The sequence below is a fragment of the Podarcis raffonei genome, chromosome 4, assembly GCF_027172205.1.
Source record: "Podarcis raffonei isolate rPodRaf1 chromosome 4, rPodRaf1.pri, whole genome shotgun sequence".
In the NCBI taxonomy this organism is placed as follows: domain Eukaryota; kingdom Metazoa; phylum Chordata; class Lepidosauria; order Squamata; family Lacertidae; genus Podarcis; species Podarcis raffonei.
The window spans coordinates 67646432-67661428 of NC_070605.1; the positions used below are offsets into that span (position 1 = coordinate 67646432).

The following is a 14997-nucleotide window of genomic DNA, read 5'->3' on the forward strand; positions in this document are numbered from 1 at the left end:
TTGACGTGTATAATTTCTATTGCAAGCTTGGTCAGAAGGAATGAACTATGACTAGAGGTTTTCATGTGCATCCTTTCATTCCATACACATGGAATAAAAGTGTCCCTACACTCCTCCTTTTTAAAGAAGTCTGTTCTACCACTCATGTGGTAACACTTGGGGTGAAGCTAAATGCTATTCCTGTGGCAGGGGATTTTTAATTTGATGCTAGGGAGAAGGAGGGGAGGTTTCACCCTTCCCTCCAGATGTAATCCTCTCCAAAATCACTCATCTGCATTGCAATTAGCCTTTTTATTACTTTACACCCCGCTCTTCCTCCCAAAGGAGTCTAGGATGGCAAATAAGAGGTGCAACAATAAAATTGCCTTAAAAACAATTCCAGTACAGATGCGGATGAGGAAAGATCTCAACTTAACAGGACGGAAGGTCGTAAGCAAGCGCTGAGAAGGCGTCAAAAATGGCACCTTCCTAATATTCAAGGGGAGGGAATTCCAAAGGGAAGGTGCCACAGTACTCACTAAAGGCTTGATTCTTCCATTGTGTGGAAGGGACCTCCTGATAACAGTGGTATTTACAGGAGGTCCTCCCTCACCTGTGTGAGTGATCAATTGGATATATAAGGGCCAAGGCCATAAGGAGAATAATGCCGTAGATCAGGACTATGCCATGTGGGGATGGGAGCTTGAACCTTTTGCCTCCACCCCAGCCATGATCGGAATTGGATCCCGCTCCCAACCCCAAGTCTGCTATTTGCAGTTGGACAGAAATCTCCCTTTGGCTCTGCTGGCTGGGTCTGCTGGGAGCTGAAGTCCAGCATGAATGGGCACATGTTCCTTGCCTCTGGTTTAAAGGTTTGGTGGCAGAGAAAGCCAGTACTGTGTTTTTCAAATACTAGCTTCTTTAAGGGAAAGGACTGTATCTTAGTAGTAAGGCACAGTAGTAAGACCCCTAGGTATAGGGCAATATATAAATTCAATATATAAAGAATAAAATGTACCAAATGTCCCAGGTTCAATTCTGGCTTCACTAAAGAAGGCTGGGGAAAAACAAGCACTAAATCTTTTTTCCCTCACAAAGTGGTTTGACATTTGTCCAAATGGTTCTTTCTCCATAAGACTCACTTATGATGAGGTAGATGGGGGAGTTAAATGCAATTTGGAAAATGGCTTTCGCAGAATGGCAATTTTGTGGACCTGAAATTCATGCAATGAAAATGGCTTGCAATTTTTTTTGCAGTAGCTTGCAGCAAATTATCATATGTGGGCTAATCTCCTTTTAGTGTTAAGGGCAATTAACTGACCACTTTCATTAATGTCTTGTGGATGTAAATTGGTCTAGACTACGGTAAGCAGGCATAAACCTTTCTTTTGGCCTGTCACACTGTGACAGATTACACAGGAAAATATTGTATTCCAATAGCTCCACCTAGTGTTGTCCAGACATTATTAACAGGTTCCTAAAACACTGCAACTTCGAAACATATGAATTAAAAGAAAATGTTCTATGCAAACGTCCATAGAAATTAGCTCAAACCTAAATAAACTACTATATAAATTTAGGAATGCTGAATGCTGCATTTCCTTGTGAGATCACAGGGCTGATTGTTCCTCTTTTAACAAATATTAAAATGGAATATACAAATAGAATACAGTGGGATGAAATAAACATGGATGAAATAAACATGAATTTGTACAAATCTGAACAGGAAGAGAAAAGCATTAAGCTCTTTTAATCCTAAGCATTGTTATTTAATATCAATAGCTTGCTTGGGACAAAAACAGGGTGTATTTTTGGTAACAGAGGAACATCAGCGGCCGGAGAGTTTAAAATAGATGTCATATGACACCAATAATAGTGAATGTAACTTAGGAGACCTGTGAAGTTATACAAAGGGCAAAACAAAATGGAAGGCAGTACGATACTCTATGCTTTCAATAACATTTATTTTGCAATCTTTGCTTTGTTTTGTTTCAAGCTCTTAATCAAAATCTCTTTGGCTTTACTGACCCATTTCTATATTGTGAAAGGGAACAGGAAAGAGGCTGCAAGGATAGCAGAAGAGATCTATGGAATAGCCCCAGGTAAAATTGTAGAGATAAATATTAAAAAAAACTAACTGATCTAAAAAATAAATAAATCACTGAAATTGTCAAAAATTGATACTCATGACTGCATTGTCATCAAGCCAGTTGGAAATATAAATATGTGTATGATTTTGTTAATACAAGCATAAGCTAGAATGAATATGTCTAAGATGAAGAATTAAAGATTCACAGGGAAAACCAATGTGCTTCAATACAAGGTAATACATATTTTTGTTATAGGAAATAAGGTTCTCTTTTTATTGTTATTATCATTTTAAAAGCCAGAATTCTGCAATGCTGCTATTTAAACTATTTCGGTATTTATTTAATGCAGTCTATTGTGGGTCTGTTGCATCATTATGCATAAGGTAAAAGGTAAAGGTACCCCTGCCCTTTCGGGCCAGTCGTGTCCGACTCTAGGGTTGTGCGCCCATCTCACTTAAGAGGCCGGGGGCCAGCGCTGTCCGGAGACACTTCTGGGTCATGTGGCCAGCGTGACAAGCTGCATCTGGTGAGCCAGTGCAGCACACGGAAACGCCGTTTACCTTGCCGCTAGTAAGTGGTCCCTATTTATCTACTTGCACCCGGGGTTGATTTCGAACTGCTAGGTTGGCAGGTGCTGGGACCGAGCAACGGGAGCGCACCCCGCCGCGGGGATTCGAACCACCGACCTGACAATCGACAAGTCCTAGGCGCTGAGGCTTTTACCCACAGCACCACCCGCGTCCCTATCATTATGCATACAACAATGCAAAAGATTTAGAATATGCCTTTTCTGAAAGAAGACACTTGCTGGGAGAGTAAAATGTCTGCTTGAACAGCAGTTGCACGTGGCTTGGCTCGCTTTTATTGGAGAGATGAAACTGGATTGTTCCTGCTTTCTCTGCCAAGCAGGGCAGCAAGTTTACAACTTTACTATATGTGAATGAATCACAAAATGTTAAGCTTGGGTCATTGGCCAGATGTGTTGACTTTATGTCCTTCTGGGTTCATCCCAGTCCTGGCTACTTATGAGTCATCCATGGCAATAAAACGATGGAGAATGCAGGGATAGGGGGTTTTAACATCATTTAAACTGACATCAGCAAAAATCTTCCATTATCGCCGGCTTATTTCCTATTCTCATAGCCTTGCAAATACAAACAGTTGTGCATGGTACTAATTTTAATCTGCAATGTCAAACATGAACAGGGGAGAAAAACTGCTTTTAAATACACAATTGCAACAATGTGGCTTTTCAAATATCAGTCATGGAGACAAAATGCTTGGTAAATGCTCCAATTATAATATTTATTAGGTATAATTTATCTGTGTCTAGGCTACATAAGTATCAATGAGCTGTCCCGTTGGAGTCAGTAAATCTGTCAGAAGCAGTAATGGTTATTAATGATATTATTAATCTCTCTACATTTTATGGCCTGCAGTTCCCACTTACCTCTGCAATTCTATATGGTAGCATATGTTTATTTTCAAACACATCAGTTTCCATCACTGAAGACTTAATTTTTTTTTTTAAAACAAACAATTTAGATGGTTAGCTTTGGGCACATGAAAAGGTGTTGGTTATCTACGCTCTTTTTCTCTGCCACGTTGCCTTTTGCCAGTCTGTCAAACTCAGTATCGTTTTTCAAAACACCACCTGACCACCAACTCTGACCTCGATTAGATTACTTACACACCGTTACCGCTAAGCTTTAAAGTAATGCTGTCCAGCGCTGCTGCATTTACCCTCAGAGCTTCATGAAAAATACCGTTTCCGGGATGCCTTCAGTACCTGGAGCCTTAAGAGGTGTACCTTATGGGAATTACATTTGTCATATGTTTCAAGGAGGTATGTTCTAGATTGCTTAGAAAACTATAGCTCTCTTTGTGCAAATACATTAGGCAGCTGCATGTAGAAAGCTTGTACTTAAAAGACGGACACGTACAGATATTTATAGCCTGGGCCTGTTCTTGTTTTCATGGTTATATTTAACCCTCACATTTCGCGCTATTTTGTACGTTAATGCATCTCTTGTTTGCAGCATTGCAGGTAAGGCAATATTTGCTCCCTTGAGCTTCATGGCTTAAGAGAGCCAAACCCCAGTTACGGAAAATGGAAGGTGATGTCAATTAATCACAAAACTGGCACAGTTCTGCTTAATGTAACTGGAGCCCCTGCTATATATCACAATAAAAATTACATGGATTTACTGTGTGCACCTATTTATTCAGAAGTAAGTCACACTGTGCTCAGTGGGATTTGACTGCCAGATACGCATGCAGGGCTGTCTTTAGCATATGCACCGCCAGGGTGCAAAGATCCACCCAGCGCCCCTTTGATCCTGCATTAGGGGGGTGAACTCAAAGTTGCTGACCTTTTTTCGGGGGGGGGATCACTCACCTGTAACAACAGCGCAGCAGAAAAAAACTGCTTTTGTTTGATGCTATGGAGTAACAGAGGAACAGAGGAGGGGCGGGGACTTCTGCTCCATTGCTTTTCACTGCCACCGATCGAGAGGTGAACATTTGGCGCCCCTTGCACCCCCAGGTAAAGACAGCCCTGTATGCATGCACAAGATCACAACAGAAGTATGGTTGTTCTCTCTCTCTCTCTCTCTCTCTCATTATTGACTCCAAATGGGCCGTGAAGGAACAGAAGTCTGGTCACCAGTTTCTGATGGCTGAGTCTTGCAAAGTGTTTCAAATGGCTGTCTACTAGGGTCTTGCAATAGGTTTTGCGAGACATGACAATAGGCAGATTGTCAGGTTGTGCAGAGTGTGCAGCCCACATGGCTTGATTTCATTATGTTGTCAGGCAATCGACAGGTGAGTGGCCCCACCTACTTGTTAAATTTGGCTTGTGGGAGGTGGGGGAGATAACAGCCTAATGCTCGGTTCAGACACTGTTCCCTGCCCCATGTTAAAGCAAAATCATTTGCATTGGGCCACTGATGGTGGCGAGTGGAGGAATACATATGTGTTTGATATCAGAGCATGGTAGACGTCTTCTTCTTCATCATCTTCATCATCATCATAATCTATATACTACCTATCCAAGGTTTCTGGGCAGAAAGTGATTCTGCATGTTATAGCAAAGGAGAGAACTTGAGGATGCCATTTTCCCTCAAGAAATGCCCAAATAACATACCTCTATAAAAAGGGGCATAATTGTATTTACACCTCTGTAAACCTCTGTTCTATAGACTTATCCTTCAGTGATCTTATTTTAGGCTCATGGGCAGACAGATCTCCCCTTCACGAAGCTGCCTTTCAAGGGCGCCTCCTCTCGTTGAAAACCTTGATAGCACAGGTAAGAAACCCTAATATACTTCCCTGATTTTACAATGCAATCCTACATGTCTACTGAGCAGCAATGAGACTTGCCCTCAGGTTAAGTGTGTATAGGATTGCACCCCAAACATTCTATTCACAACAATGCATACAGACTACACAAATAAATTCAGTGTTGAGTGTGCAAATTCAAAATTGAACTGAGCAGAGCTTGCAAAGATTGCATGAAAGGGAATAAACTTAGGGCCAATTCACACAATGACTGCAGGTTGCCCAGGGTGTTTTCACCAAGATTTAGAAACAAAAATCCACCTCCTTTTCCAGATCTGTTTATTGTAGTGGTGAAAGTGTCAATTTTTTGGAACAACACAAGAGAGGGATAAGTTCTAGACTGCAGCCTGAAGTATTGGTGTAGCAGAAGTCCAAAACCATGAATTCTTTAGAAGCAGCCGTGTTCATAGTTCTTTTTCTCCCAATGCAGTTTTTCTTCACAAACTTTGCTCATGCTCACACCAGTTCAGCATCCATAAGGAGACAATGGGTGATTTATTAATCAATTTCTTACCAGATTCTCTACTTACCTGTCTTCACACTGATTCCCCACAAAATTCTGTTTCGAGGGGAACTGAGCACATCAATTAGTTCATATTGTGGAGAAGGCTCTATTGCTGAGTAATGTTGCTATGTTAAGAGTTTTTTAAAATTATTTTTAAAATTGCATTTTTATTTCACCTTTCCTTGAAGTAATGCAGAGTGGTATCCATGTTCCCTCTATTTTGTTCTCACAAGAGCCCCGTGAAGTACTGGTAGGTAAGATAGTGTAGCAGTCTGATATTTTATACCTCTTGCATCCAATCTCTCTTCAGTTAGAGAAACTGGATTGCTTAAACTATGCTTGTTCTGGGAGAACTCTTGCAAATTAATTTTGCCGAACCACAAATCTAACCACTTGAAAAGGATGTTTTATTTCATGCCAATATTAAATCTATGTAGCTATACATTATTATTTTTTTGGAATCGCTTATTATCCATACCTTTTGTTCTCAACTGCAGGGGTTCAACGTGAACATTGTTACAATAGACCATGTTACTGCTCTTCACGAGGCTTGCTTGGGTGGCCATGTTGCTTGTGCAAAAGTGTTACTGGAACATGGTGCTCGGGTGAGTACTACCATGACTTCCTGCAGGGGTTAAACTAGGCTTTATTTCACCAGGGTCAAAGACCCAGTTTGGCACACCCTCCACGCGCATTTGTGTATGCACACAGAGGCTGGGAGCTTCAATGGTTGCCCCTCTGGAGGATTCACCCAGGGCAAAAAACCTGGCTAGCCCCCTGGAGCTATGCCTCTGCTTTCCTGTACAGTGGTACCTCGGGTTACAGATGCTTCAGGTTACAGACTCCGCTAACCCAGAAATAGTACCTCGAGTTAAGAACTTTGCTTCAGGATGAGAACAGAAATCACGCAGCAGCGCCGTGGTGGCAGCGGGAGGCCCCATTAGCTAAAGTGGTACCTCAGGTTAAGAACAGTTTCAGGTTAAGAACGGACCTCCGAAACGAATGAAGTTCTTAACCTGAGGTACCACTGTATGAGAGATGCTGCTTCAAAATGGGAGCTAACAGGAGAGCTGTGTGCATTTTGTATTATTGGGAATGTCCAAGAAGATAATCAGAATGGAAGAGTTAAAAGTAGGCACAAATACCATAAAAAGAGCTGCCCCCTGTCTCCTCTGTTATTTATAACAGTACTTGAAGTACTTACTAAGAGACTGAGAGAGGCAGTGGAAGTGAAAGGGATTAAGGTAGGGACTAAAGAACATAAGATAAAAGCTTTCGCGGATGATATTGTATTAACTCTAGAAGACCCAAAAAATAGTATGAAAGAAGCCTTGCAAAAATTTGAAGAGTTTGGAGCGGTGTCAGGCCTCAAGATTAATAAAAATAAGACTAAAATGTTGACTAAAAATCTAACTAAGGAAGATATTGTAGAACTAGAACAAAAGATGGGAATTATGACAGCAAAGAAAGTGAAATATCTTGGAGTGTGGATATCAGCGAAAAATATTAACCTATATAAGGATAATTATGAAGTCACTTGGAAGAATATTAAGAAAGATCTTGAAATCTGGGAGAGATTGAGGTTATCTTTTCTGGGGAGGATAGCAGTTATCAAAATGAACATTCTCCCCAGAATGTTATTTTTGTTCCAAACCATTCCGGTACTAAAAGGTCTAAAGCAGTGTAAAGAGTGGCAAAGAGCCTTAGCGAGATACATCTGGCAAGGCAAAAGACCACGAATAAAAATGAAAATATTGGTGGACAAAAAAGAAAGAGGGGGATTCTCTCTACCGGATCTAAGTTTATATTATGAAGCGGCGTGTTTATTGTGGCTGAAGGATTGGATAAGATTGGAAAATAGGGACATCTTGGACTTGGAAGGTTTCGATAACAGGTACGGGTGGCACTCGTACCTGTGGTACGAAAAGGTGAAAGTTCATAGAGGCTTTCTAAATCATATTTTTAGGGGACCACTATTCCAAGTATGGGAAAGAAATAAAAATATATTGGAAAGGAAGACACCTTGGTGGATTTCACCAATAGAGGTGTTAACTATAAAAAAAATAAACATGGAAGGGAAGAATGCCACCTATGAAGAACTAATTTGGAAGACAGATCAAGGGATTAAACTTAGACCATATGAAGAGATCAAAAATTTATTTACAGGGTGGTTGCAATACCACCAAGTAAATGATCTGCTAAAAGAAGACAAAAAGAAAGTAGGATTTGAAGATAAAAAATCTAAATTTAATGTAGAAGTTATAGAAGGTAAGAACAAAACACTGTCAAGGATATATGATATTTTGCTGAAGTGGTATACAAAAGATGAGGAGGTGAAGGAGGCTATGACTAAGTGGGCGATAGATATTGGATATAACATCGACTTTGAGAGGTGGTTGGAACTATGGAACAAGAATATGAGATTTACGGCATGCACGGCACTAAAGGAAAACCTGTGGAAAATGATCTACAGGTGGTATCACACACCAGTGAAACTAGCGAAGATTTATAAGTTGAAGGATAAAAGATGCTGGAAATGTAGAGAGGTAGAAGGTGACCTCTACCATATGTGGTGGTCGTGTTGCAAAGTGAGAGGCTTTTGGGAATTGGTCTATAATGAACTTAAAAAAATCTTGAAATATACATTTCCTAAAAAGCCAGAAGCTTTTTTGTTAGGAATGGTCGGTAAAGAAATTAAAAAAGAAGACAAGATCTTGTTTCTATATGCTACGACAGCTGCAAGAATTATGTTAGCACAAAATTGGAAATTAGAAGTAATACCCAACATAAGTGATTGGCAGGTTAAAATGATAAATTATGCTGAGCTTGACAGAATATCAGGAAGAGTAAGGGACCAAGACGAACAGAAATTTCATGATAATTGGAAGAAATATTTAATGTATATGGAATCTAAATCTCAGGTGACACTGGCGGGGTTGAAATAACTCTAACAGCGGGAAAGGCCTATGTAAAAGAGTTAAAAAGTACGCGACTATATAATTTATTCGATACTTACCAAAGGAGTGGAGGGAAGTCCAAGGCTCAGTTGAGACTAACTCAGTTATGTATTTTATTTATGATTTGTGAAGTGGATATAATTTGTATAAGGTATGTGGTGGATTTTTTGTTTATGTTTTTCCTGGATATATGTGCAAATATGAATAAAAAATTTATAATTAAAAAACAACAACAAATACCATAAAAAGAAATCTCTAACAAGAAGTGCTTGACTCTCCAACGGCATCCACCCACACCCTCAGTCTTGTCTTTGTTCTGTGTTGCAGGTGAATGCAGTCACTTTAGATGGGATCACACCTCTGTTTAATGCTTGCCGTTGTGGCAGTGCCCCTAGTGTCGATATGCTGCTTGAATTTGGTGCCCGGCCGCAACTGGAGAATCATTTTGCTTCCCCCATTCATGAAGCTGTCAAGAGAGGTAACAGTAGTGGTTTTGGACAATTTTAACTAGATACAAGAATGTCAGATTCGCTACAGAGCTTGTTGGTCCCAAATGAGATTCCAATTGACTGCCTAACAAGGTGGGTCCAGCCCATTCCCCCTGCCCTCCCAGTTCTGGGCCACTGTTGATGAGCAGAGCAGGTAGAAAGCCATGAACAGTTATCAGAGGCATTAAGCTTCATTGGTGATGCTGGGAGACTCAGGATCCCTGGAAGCTGCCTCACCAACCTCAGTCTTCAACCAGCCCAGGAGAGGATCCTGCCTGTCAGCTTCCTCATCTTCCACCTAAGTCACAGTGTTAACCATTGTAGAACTCAGCATGGAAGAGGATGGGGACAAAACCTTTCTAAATAAGTAAATAGAAATAAGGTGCATGTGGAATTTGGGCAGGAAATTGGTGGGCAAACAGTGATTGTGTGACAAAGAAATACAATCCATAAACAAAGGGAAGGGAAGCAGCTGGAGGAGATTTTGAGTAGAAAAATGGCTGTGGGGGAAGAGTTAAGCACATAGCTGTCAACATCCCCCTTTTTTTGCTGGAAATTCAATTATTCCAGCGCCATTTCTCACTGCTTCCTGCTGCTATCCTGGATTGTTAGATATCCTGTAGACTGTCCCAGGGACAGGTGAGGTTGCTGATCCCTTATTTTCAAATCTGAAAGTTGACAGCTATGGTTAAGCAGTCCATCCCACATCATTCCTCAGAGGCAGGATTCAGGTCAATGGGGTTTAGGAATGTCTAGTTATGGAGCTAGGGGGTTTCTAGGCCACTTGCTGCCCTATAGTTCAACAAGGGTTTCTCCTCTCTGTGTTTACATAGGCCACAGGGAGTGTATGGAAATTCTTTTAGCCAATGGTGTTGATGTGGACCAAGAAAACCCACAGCATGGAACAGTACTGTATGTGGCCTGCGTGAATCAAAGGACAGACTGTGTCAAGAAACTTTTAGAACTAGGTATTCTGGCGTGTGTTGGGTTTTCTTCGATGGGGTTGGTGGGCTGCTGCATTCCTAAACATCCCAACACTCTATCAGGAACCCACTCCATCGCAAGATGGAGCAAGGCTTTCAGGGCAGCTGTCCCTGTTCTGTGGAACAGCACCTCTGTTGAGATACGGCAGCTGTCCGCTATTTGTAATTTCCAGAAACCACTGAAGACATTTTTGTTTCAACAAGCTTATCCAGCTGGGTGTAAAGGTGTTTATTTTGTATTGTTTTTAAACCCATCTTATTCCCCCCCCCCTATTAAAACAAACTGTTTTAGTTGTTTTTACTGTATCTTTGTAAATAGTGTTGAAACTCAAAAAATAAATAAACAAAAAAAAATACTCCAAATGGCTGACAGGGAGATATATATGCAAGTCTGGAACATTCTGTGCGGACCTTGGCCTGTTATCACCTCCAGTTCCTAAGCTTCCATTTCCTAGAGGCAAGCAGAACATGTAGCCCGGCCAAGTCGGGAAGTTGCTGAGGGAAGTTTGTTGTTGTGCTACATCTCCGAGCCTAGGGAGACTGCAAGAAATCAACTGCCCTGGTGCCTGGGAGGGACAGGCATCAGTGGGATGCTCCCTCATCTCCCTAAATAATATTTATTACCCCAAGCCTTGAGAATTGTCCTTGCCTGAAGGAAAAGGAGGACTGGTGTCAGTATACCCCACTTTTGGAGGTTGGAGCTAGTCTTGGTTCCAGGGGCTAAGATATTATTGTAGTTGTTGTTGTGATGATGATGAAGATGATGTCATTTTTGCAAGTAATTTTCCCTAACAGAATGCATTTTGGTATTTTATTTCCATTAACAAATGCATTTTGGTATGTTATTTCCATTAATAAATGCATTTCTATGCATATTTTACCCTAGTAAATGCATTTTGTGCACATTACTTGTCTGGAGAACGGCACAGCAAAATTCAAAGAAATCTGAATTTCAAAGGATAGTTGCATTTCAGTTCACATATTGTTTCAAAAAGTGAGTTAAGTAAGTTTGCCTTTAAATGCAGACTTCATCCCTACTTCTCTTATCTGTTCCTCAGTTCCCTGTCTTCTTGTCTTCTTTCCATGTAATGCTAACTAGTTTGTTTTCCTTTCCATACATTCTCTCCAAGGAGCTAGTGTCAACCTGGGTAAGGGACTGGACACACCACTTCATGCAGCCGCTAGAAAATCCAGTGCAGAAATTGTCAACTTGTTAACAGACTACGGGGCCAGCTTGAAATGTAGAAATTCTGAATTAAAATGTGCTCTTGATCTTGCTGCACCTAATAGCTCTGTTGAACGGGCACTGTTGCTTCGGGAAGGTAATGGCTTAGACATTTGTCACTGTCATGCTTCTTGCAAATTGTCAGGTCTTATTGTTGTCCACAGAGGTTCTTAGGGGTTAATCGGTTACAGGGATGTCCTCGAATGACTTTAAGAAAATTTGAGCCAATTAGATCATGGCTATACAAATGAAATATATGGAGATGGGGAAAGGAAGTGATCTGCTTTGCCTGTCCATAAAAATCTGGGAAATCCTATGCCTGTAACATTTCAGAACTTTGGGGGCTCTCATTAAATTGTAATGCAAAAATGGAAATGGGAAGCCACCAGACAAGAGTGTAGCATTTATCTCTATATACAGAATAGTGAAAATTTTATTAAATTACTTTGGTTTAACTAAAGCCCAGGTTATGTATTATTGTGCTTCAAAAATTATTTAGTGAGATAAACATATAGTGTAATCTAGGTTCCCAATTATTCCAAGGGAAGCTAAAATCTAAATTTGAATTGATGATGCTTTTTCTATCTAGCTGTTTACCTGGATTTACCTACCCTTAATTCACAGTCTCCTTATAGACTAGATTTCTGCCCACTGATATATGCTGTACTTATCTCTGAGTTGACATTATTGAATTCATACTACTGTTCTTGTCTCTCTCTTTCTCCAGGCCCTCCTAGGCTGGCTCAACTGTGCCGATTGTGTATCCGAAAATGCTTGGGCCGATCATGCCTTTATTTAGTCCACAAACTACACTTACCTGAACGACTTGAAGATTTTCTTTTGTTCCGATAACCTTACAGTTCTTTGTAGGCTAACAGAACCAATGAAAAAGATTGTTTACTCTTAATATAATAAAAACCAGGGGGGAAATTAACAAAGGCACATGGGGTTTAAAACCATAATATAGGAAGCTTGAAAAGAGCATCTGTGCATTATTTTCTGTGCAAAGCTTGTTCTGGAGGTTGAAAGTTTGCTTTTCAAATGTTTAGCCAAAATGAAGCAGTTTCTATGTAATCACAGCAAAATGGGCTCTAGGGTTCTTCTCATACCTTCCTCATGGTTTATTGTACCTCTTTGTATTAGTACTACTTTATACTACATCTACAGCACATCCATATTCTTACATTTTAACTGGTGTAGATGTTCAGTAAGTCCATTAAATGTTTTTCATTTTAATTAAACACACCTAAACTTACCTGCAAGTTACTTTGTCCTTTGTTCTTTGATAAGCAGAGTATATAATTCAATTGCCATATCCTTTTTTAAGGTCATTAAAATTCAGAACAGGATTAGCCAACACCTAGAAGATGAAAATACACCTGGTATAACAACAAGCTCATACTTTCTCATCTGCTTTAAAAGAGGAGGAAGAGGATCCATTAATGCTGGCGTTATCACAGGCACATACAGTATGAAGCAGAACAAATGGATTCACGGGAAATGGTTGATTGCTTAGTCTCTGAAAAGATAAATGACACTGAATCAGTAACATCTAGTCCATTGTAGAAAACAGTTATCTTTCTGCCTGTGAAAATTACCTGCAATTTTTGCCATTAAAAGCTAACTCTACTTAAATGTACACAGGAGGGCTCTCTGAGACCAGGTGAACGTTTTGAATCTTGGTGGATCTATTTCAGAAACGGTTTTGCTAGGGTTGACATACTCCAAAAAGTAGAAACCAGGACCCCTAAGTTGAGCTTTTTTTAGACAAACCCCTAAGTTTGAGGGTTGTGTGTGTGCTGTTTTTTATTTTTACAAAAACACAAATAAAAATGTGATTTTTCAATTAACTTGCTTAAAAACCAGGACAAAGCGTCACCTTTCGGCAATTCCCCCTGGATGTCAATTCCGTCTTTGAAATCCCAGACATATGGCAGCCCTAGTTTTGCTCTCTTTTCCACAAAACCAGTTCATTTTGTCAAATATTAAACTTTTTGCCAATTCACGTTCACTATTTCCTGTGATATCTGAGTGCCAAACAATCTCACTATTATTTAGGCAGAGTGCACAATAATGCAGGTTTACTGCTGCATTGCTCAGAGCCAGATATGTGACAAGGTGACTTGTCTGAGACATAAGAAAATGCCCATCTAGTCTAGCATCCTGTTCTCACAGTGGATAAACAGATGCCTGTGGGAAATATACAAGCGTCCTGTAGCAGTAGGTTCCATAACGTAACTAAATTTTAATTGTGCTTAACGTTTCAGCATTCCAGTTCATTGGAGGTCCACAAGTTCTAGCATGGGTGGGGGGTGGGCTTTTCTCTGTCCACTTTCTCCACGCCATCCATAATTTTATAATGTCTGTTACGTCACTTCTTACTCATCCTTTCTCCAAACAACAAAGTCCCAAATGCTGCAACCTTTCTTCACGGAGCAGTTGATATAATAAGTAAAACAGTGACTATCAATTACTTCACTGTCCAAGCGATCTCTTCTGTGTCTTAATAATAATAATAATAATAATAATAATAATAATAATAATAATAATTTATTATTTATACCCCACCCATCTGGCTGGGTTTCCACATCCACTCTGGGCAGCTTCCAACCGAATATTAAAAACAATACAGCATCAGACATTAAAAACTTCCCTAAACAGGGCCGCCTTCAGTTGTCTTTTAAAAGTAAAATAGTTGTTTATTGCCTTGACATCTGCTGGGAGGGCGTTCTGCAGGACAGGCACCACTACCAAGAAGGCCCTCTTCCTGGTTCCCTGCAACCTCACCTCTCGCAGTGAGGGAACCACCAGAAGGCCCTCAGCGCTGGACCTGTGTCAAAGCAATAAGCAAGATGCTGCAGGGGGAAAATTGAAGAAAGTGCTGTGCTTGCAAGCACCCTATGGGTATCTGGTTGGCCACTGTGGGAACAGGATGCTGGACAAGATGGGCCTTGGGTCTGATTCAGCAGAGCATCTCTTATGTTCTTAGCTGCAAGAAATGGCAAGAAATCTTCAGAGAAGACAGAGAGTCCTAATAGCCAGGGCTGAGTTTCTGAATGTTTCCAGTGGCAGGCCTATTAAGCAACAGTCAATATCTCTCTGTCTAAAGATTTCAAAAGGGTTAGGTGTGTTCCACTGTTTGACATTTTTGAAACCATTTCTAAATGTTTTGACAGCTTTATTTATAGAGCTACAGTACCTGGATCTTACACACTTATTGGAAGGAACCAAAAGTTGGGATTTGGTATGCATACAGATGACTAGAAGAGTTTGAAAACAGGGCACTGTTATACCAGAAATGTGTATTGGCTGGTGCCGCAAAAAGCACAATGAATTCATGAGTCTTAAGAGGCTTTGGACACCAAATCTGAGGTTTTTAGGCAAAAGGAAGCAAAGATATGAGAGGCATCTGAAAGCCCAGCTCCTTCCAA

At 40.4% G+C, this 14997-nt stretch overlaps 1 protein-coding gene and 1 long non-coding RNA gene across 3 annotated transcripts; one reads left to right on the plus strand and one right to left on the minus strand.

The window, feature by feature from the left end:
* The first annotated feature begins 1085 nt into the window (after positions 1-1085).
* ASB11 (ankyrin repeat and SOCS box containing 11) lies at positions 1086-12703 on the plus strand. Of its 2 annotated transcripts, none has more exons than XM_053387175.1 (7): positions 1086-2081; positions 5297-5376; positions 6411-6518; positions 9198-9348; positions 10192-10326; positions 11472-11663; positions 12294-12703. In XM_053387175.1, the coding sequence occupies exons 1-7, from the start codon at positions 1904-1906 to the stop codon at positions 12416-12418; spliced, it is 969 nt and encodes a 322-aa protein (XP_053243150.1). In that variant the 5' UTR covers positions 1086-1903; the 3' UTR covers positions 12419-12703. The 2 variants fall into 2 exon arrangements, with proteins under 2 accessions (XP_053243150.1, XP_053243149.1); XM_053387174.1 differs by lacking the exon at positions 1086-2081 and adding an exon at positions 3645-3915.
* On the minus strand, positions 11418-13685 carry LOC128413192 (uncharacterized). Its single transcript, XR_008330271.1, has 3 exons — positions 12823-13685; positions 12384-12437; positions 11418-11522 (listed from the first exon to the last, which is right to left on the minus strand). It is a non-coding gene; the product is annotated as an uncharacterized LOC128413192 (long non-coding RNA).
* Between the last annotated feature and the right edge of the window lie 1312 nt (positions 13686-14997).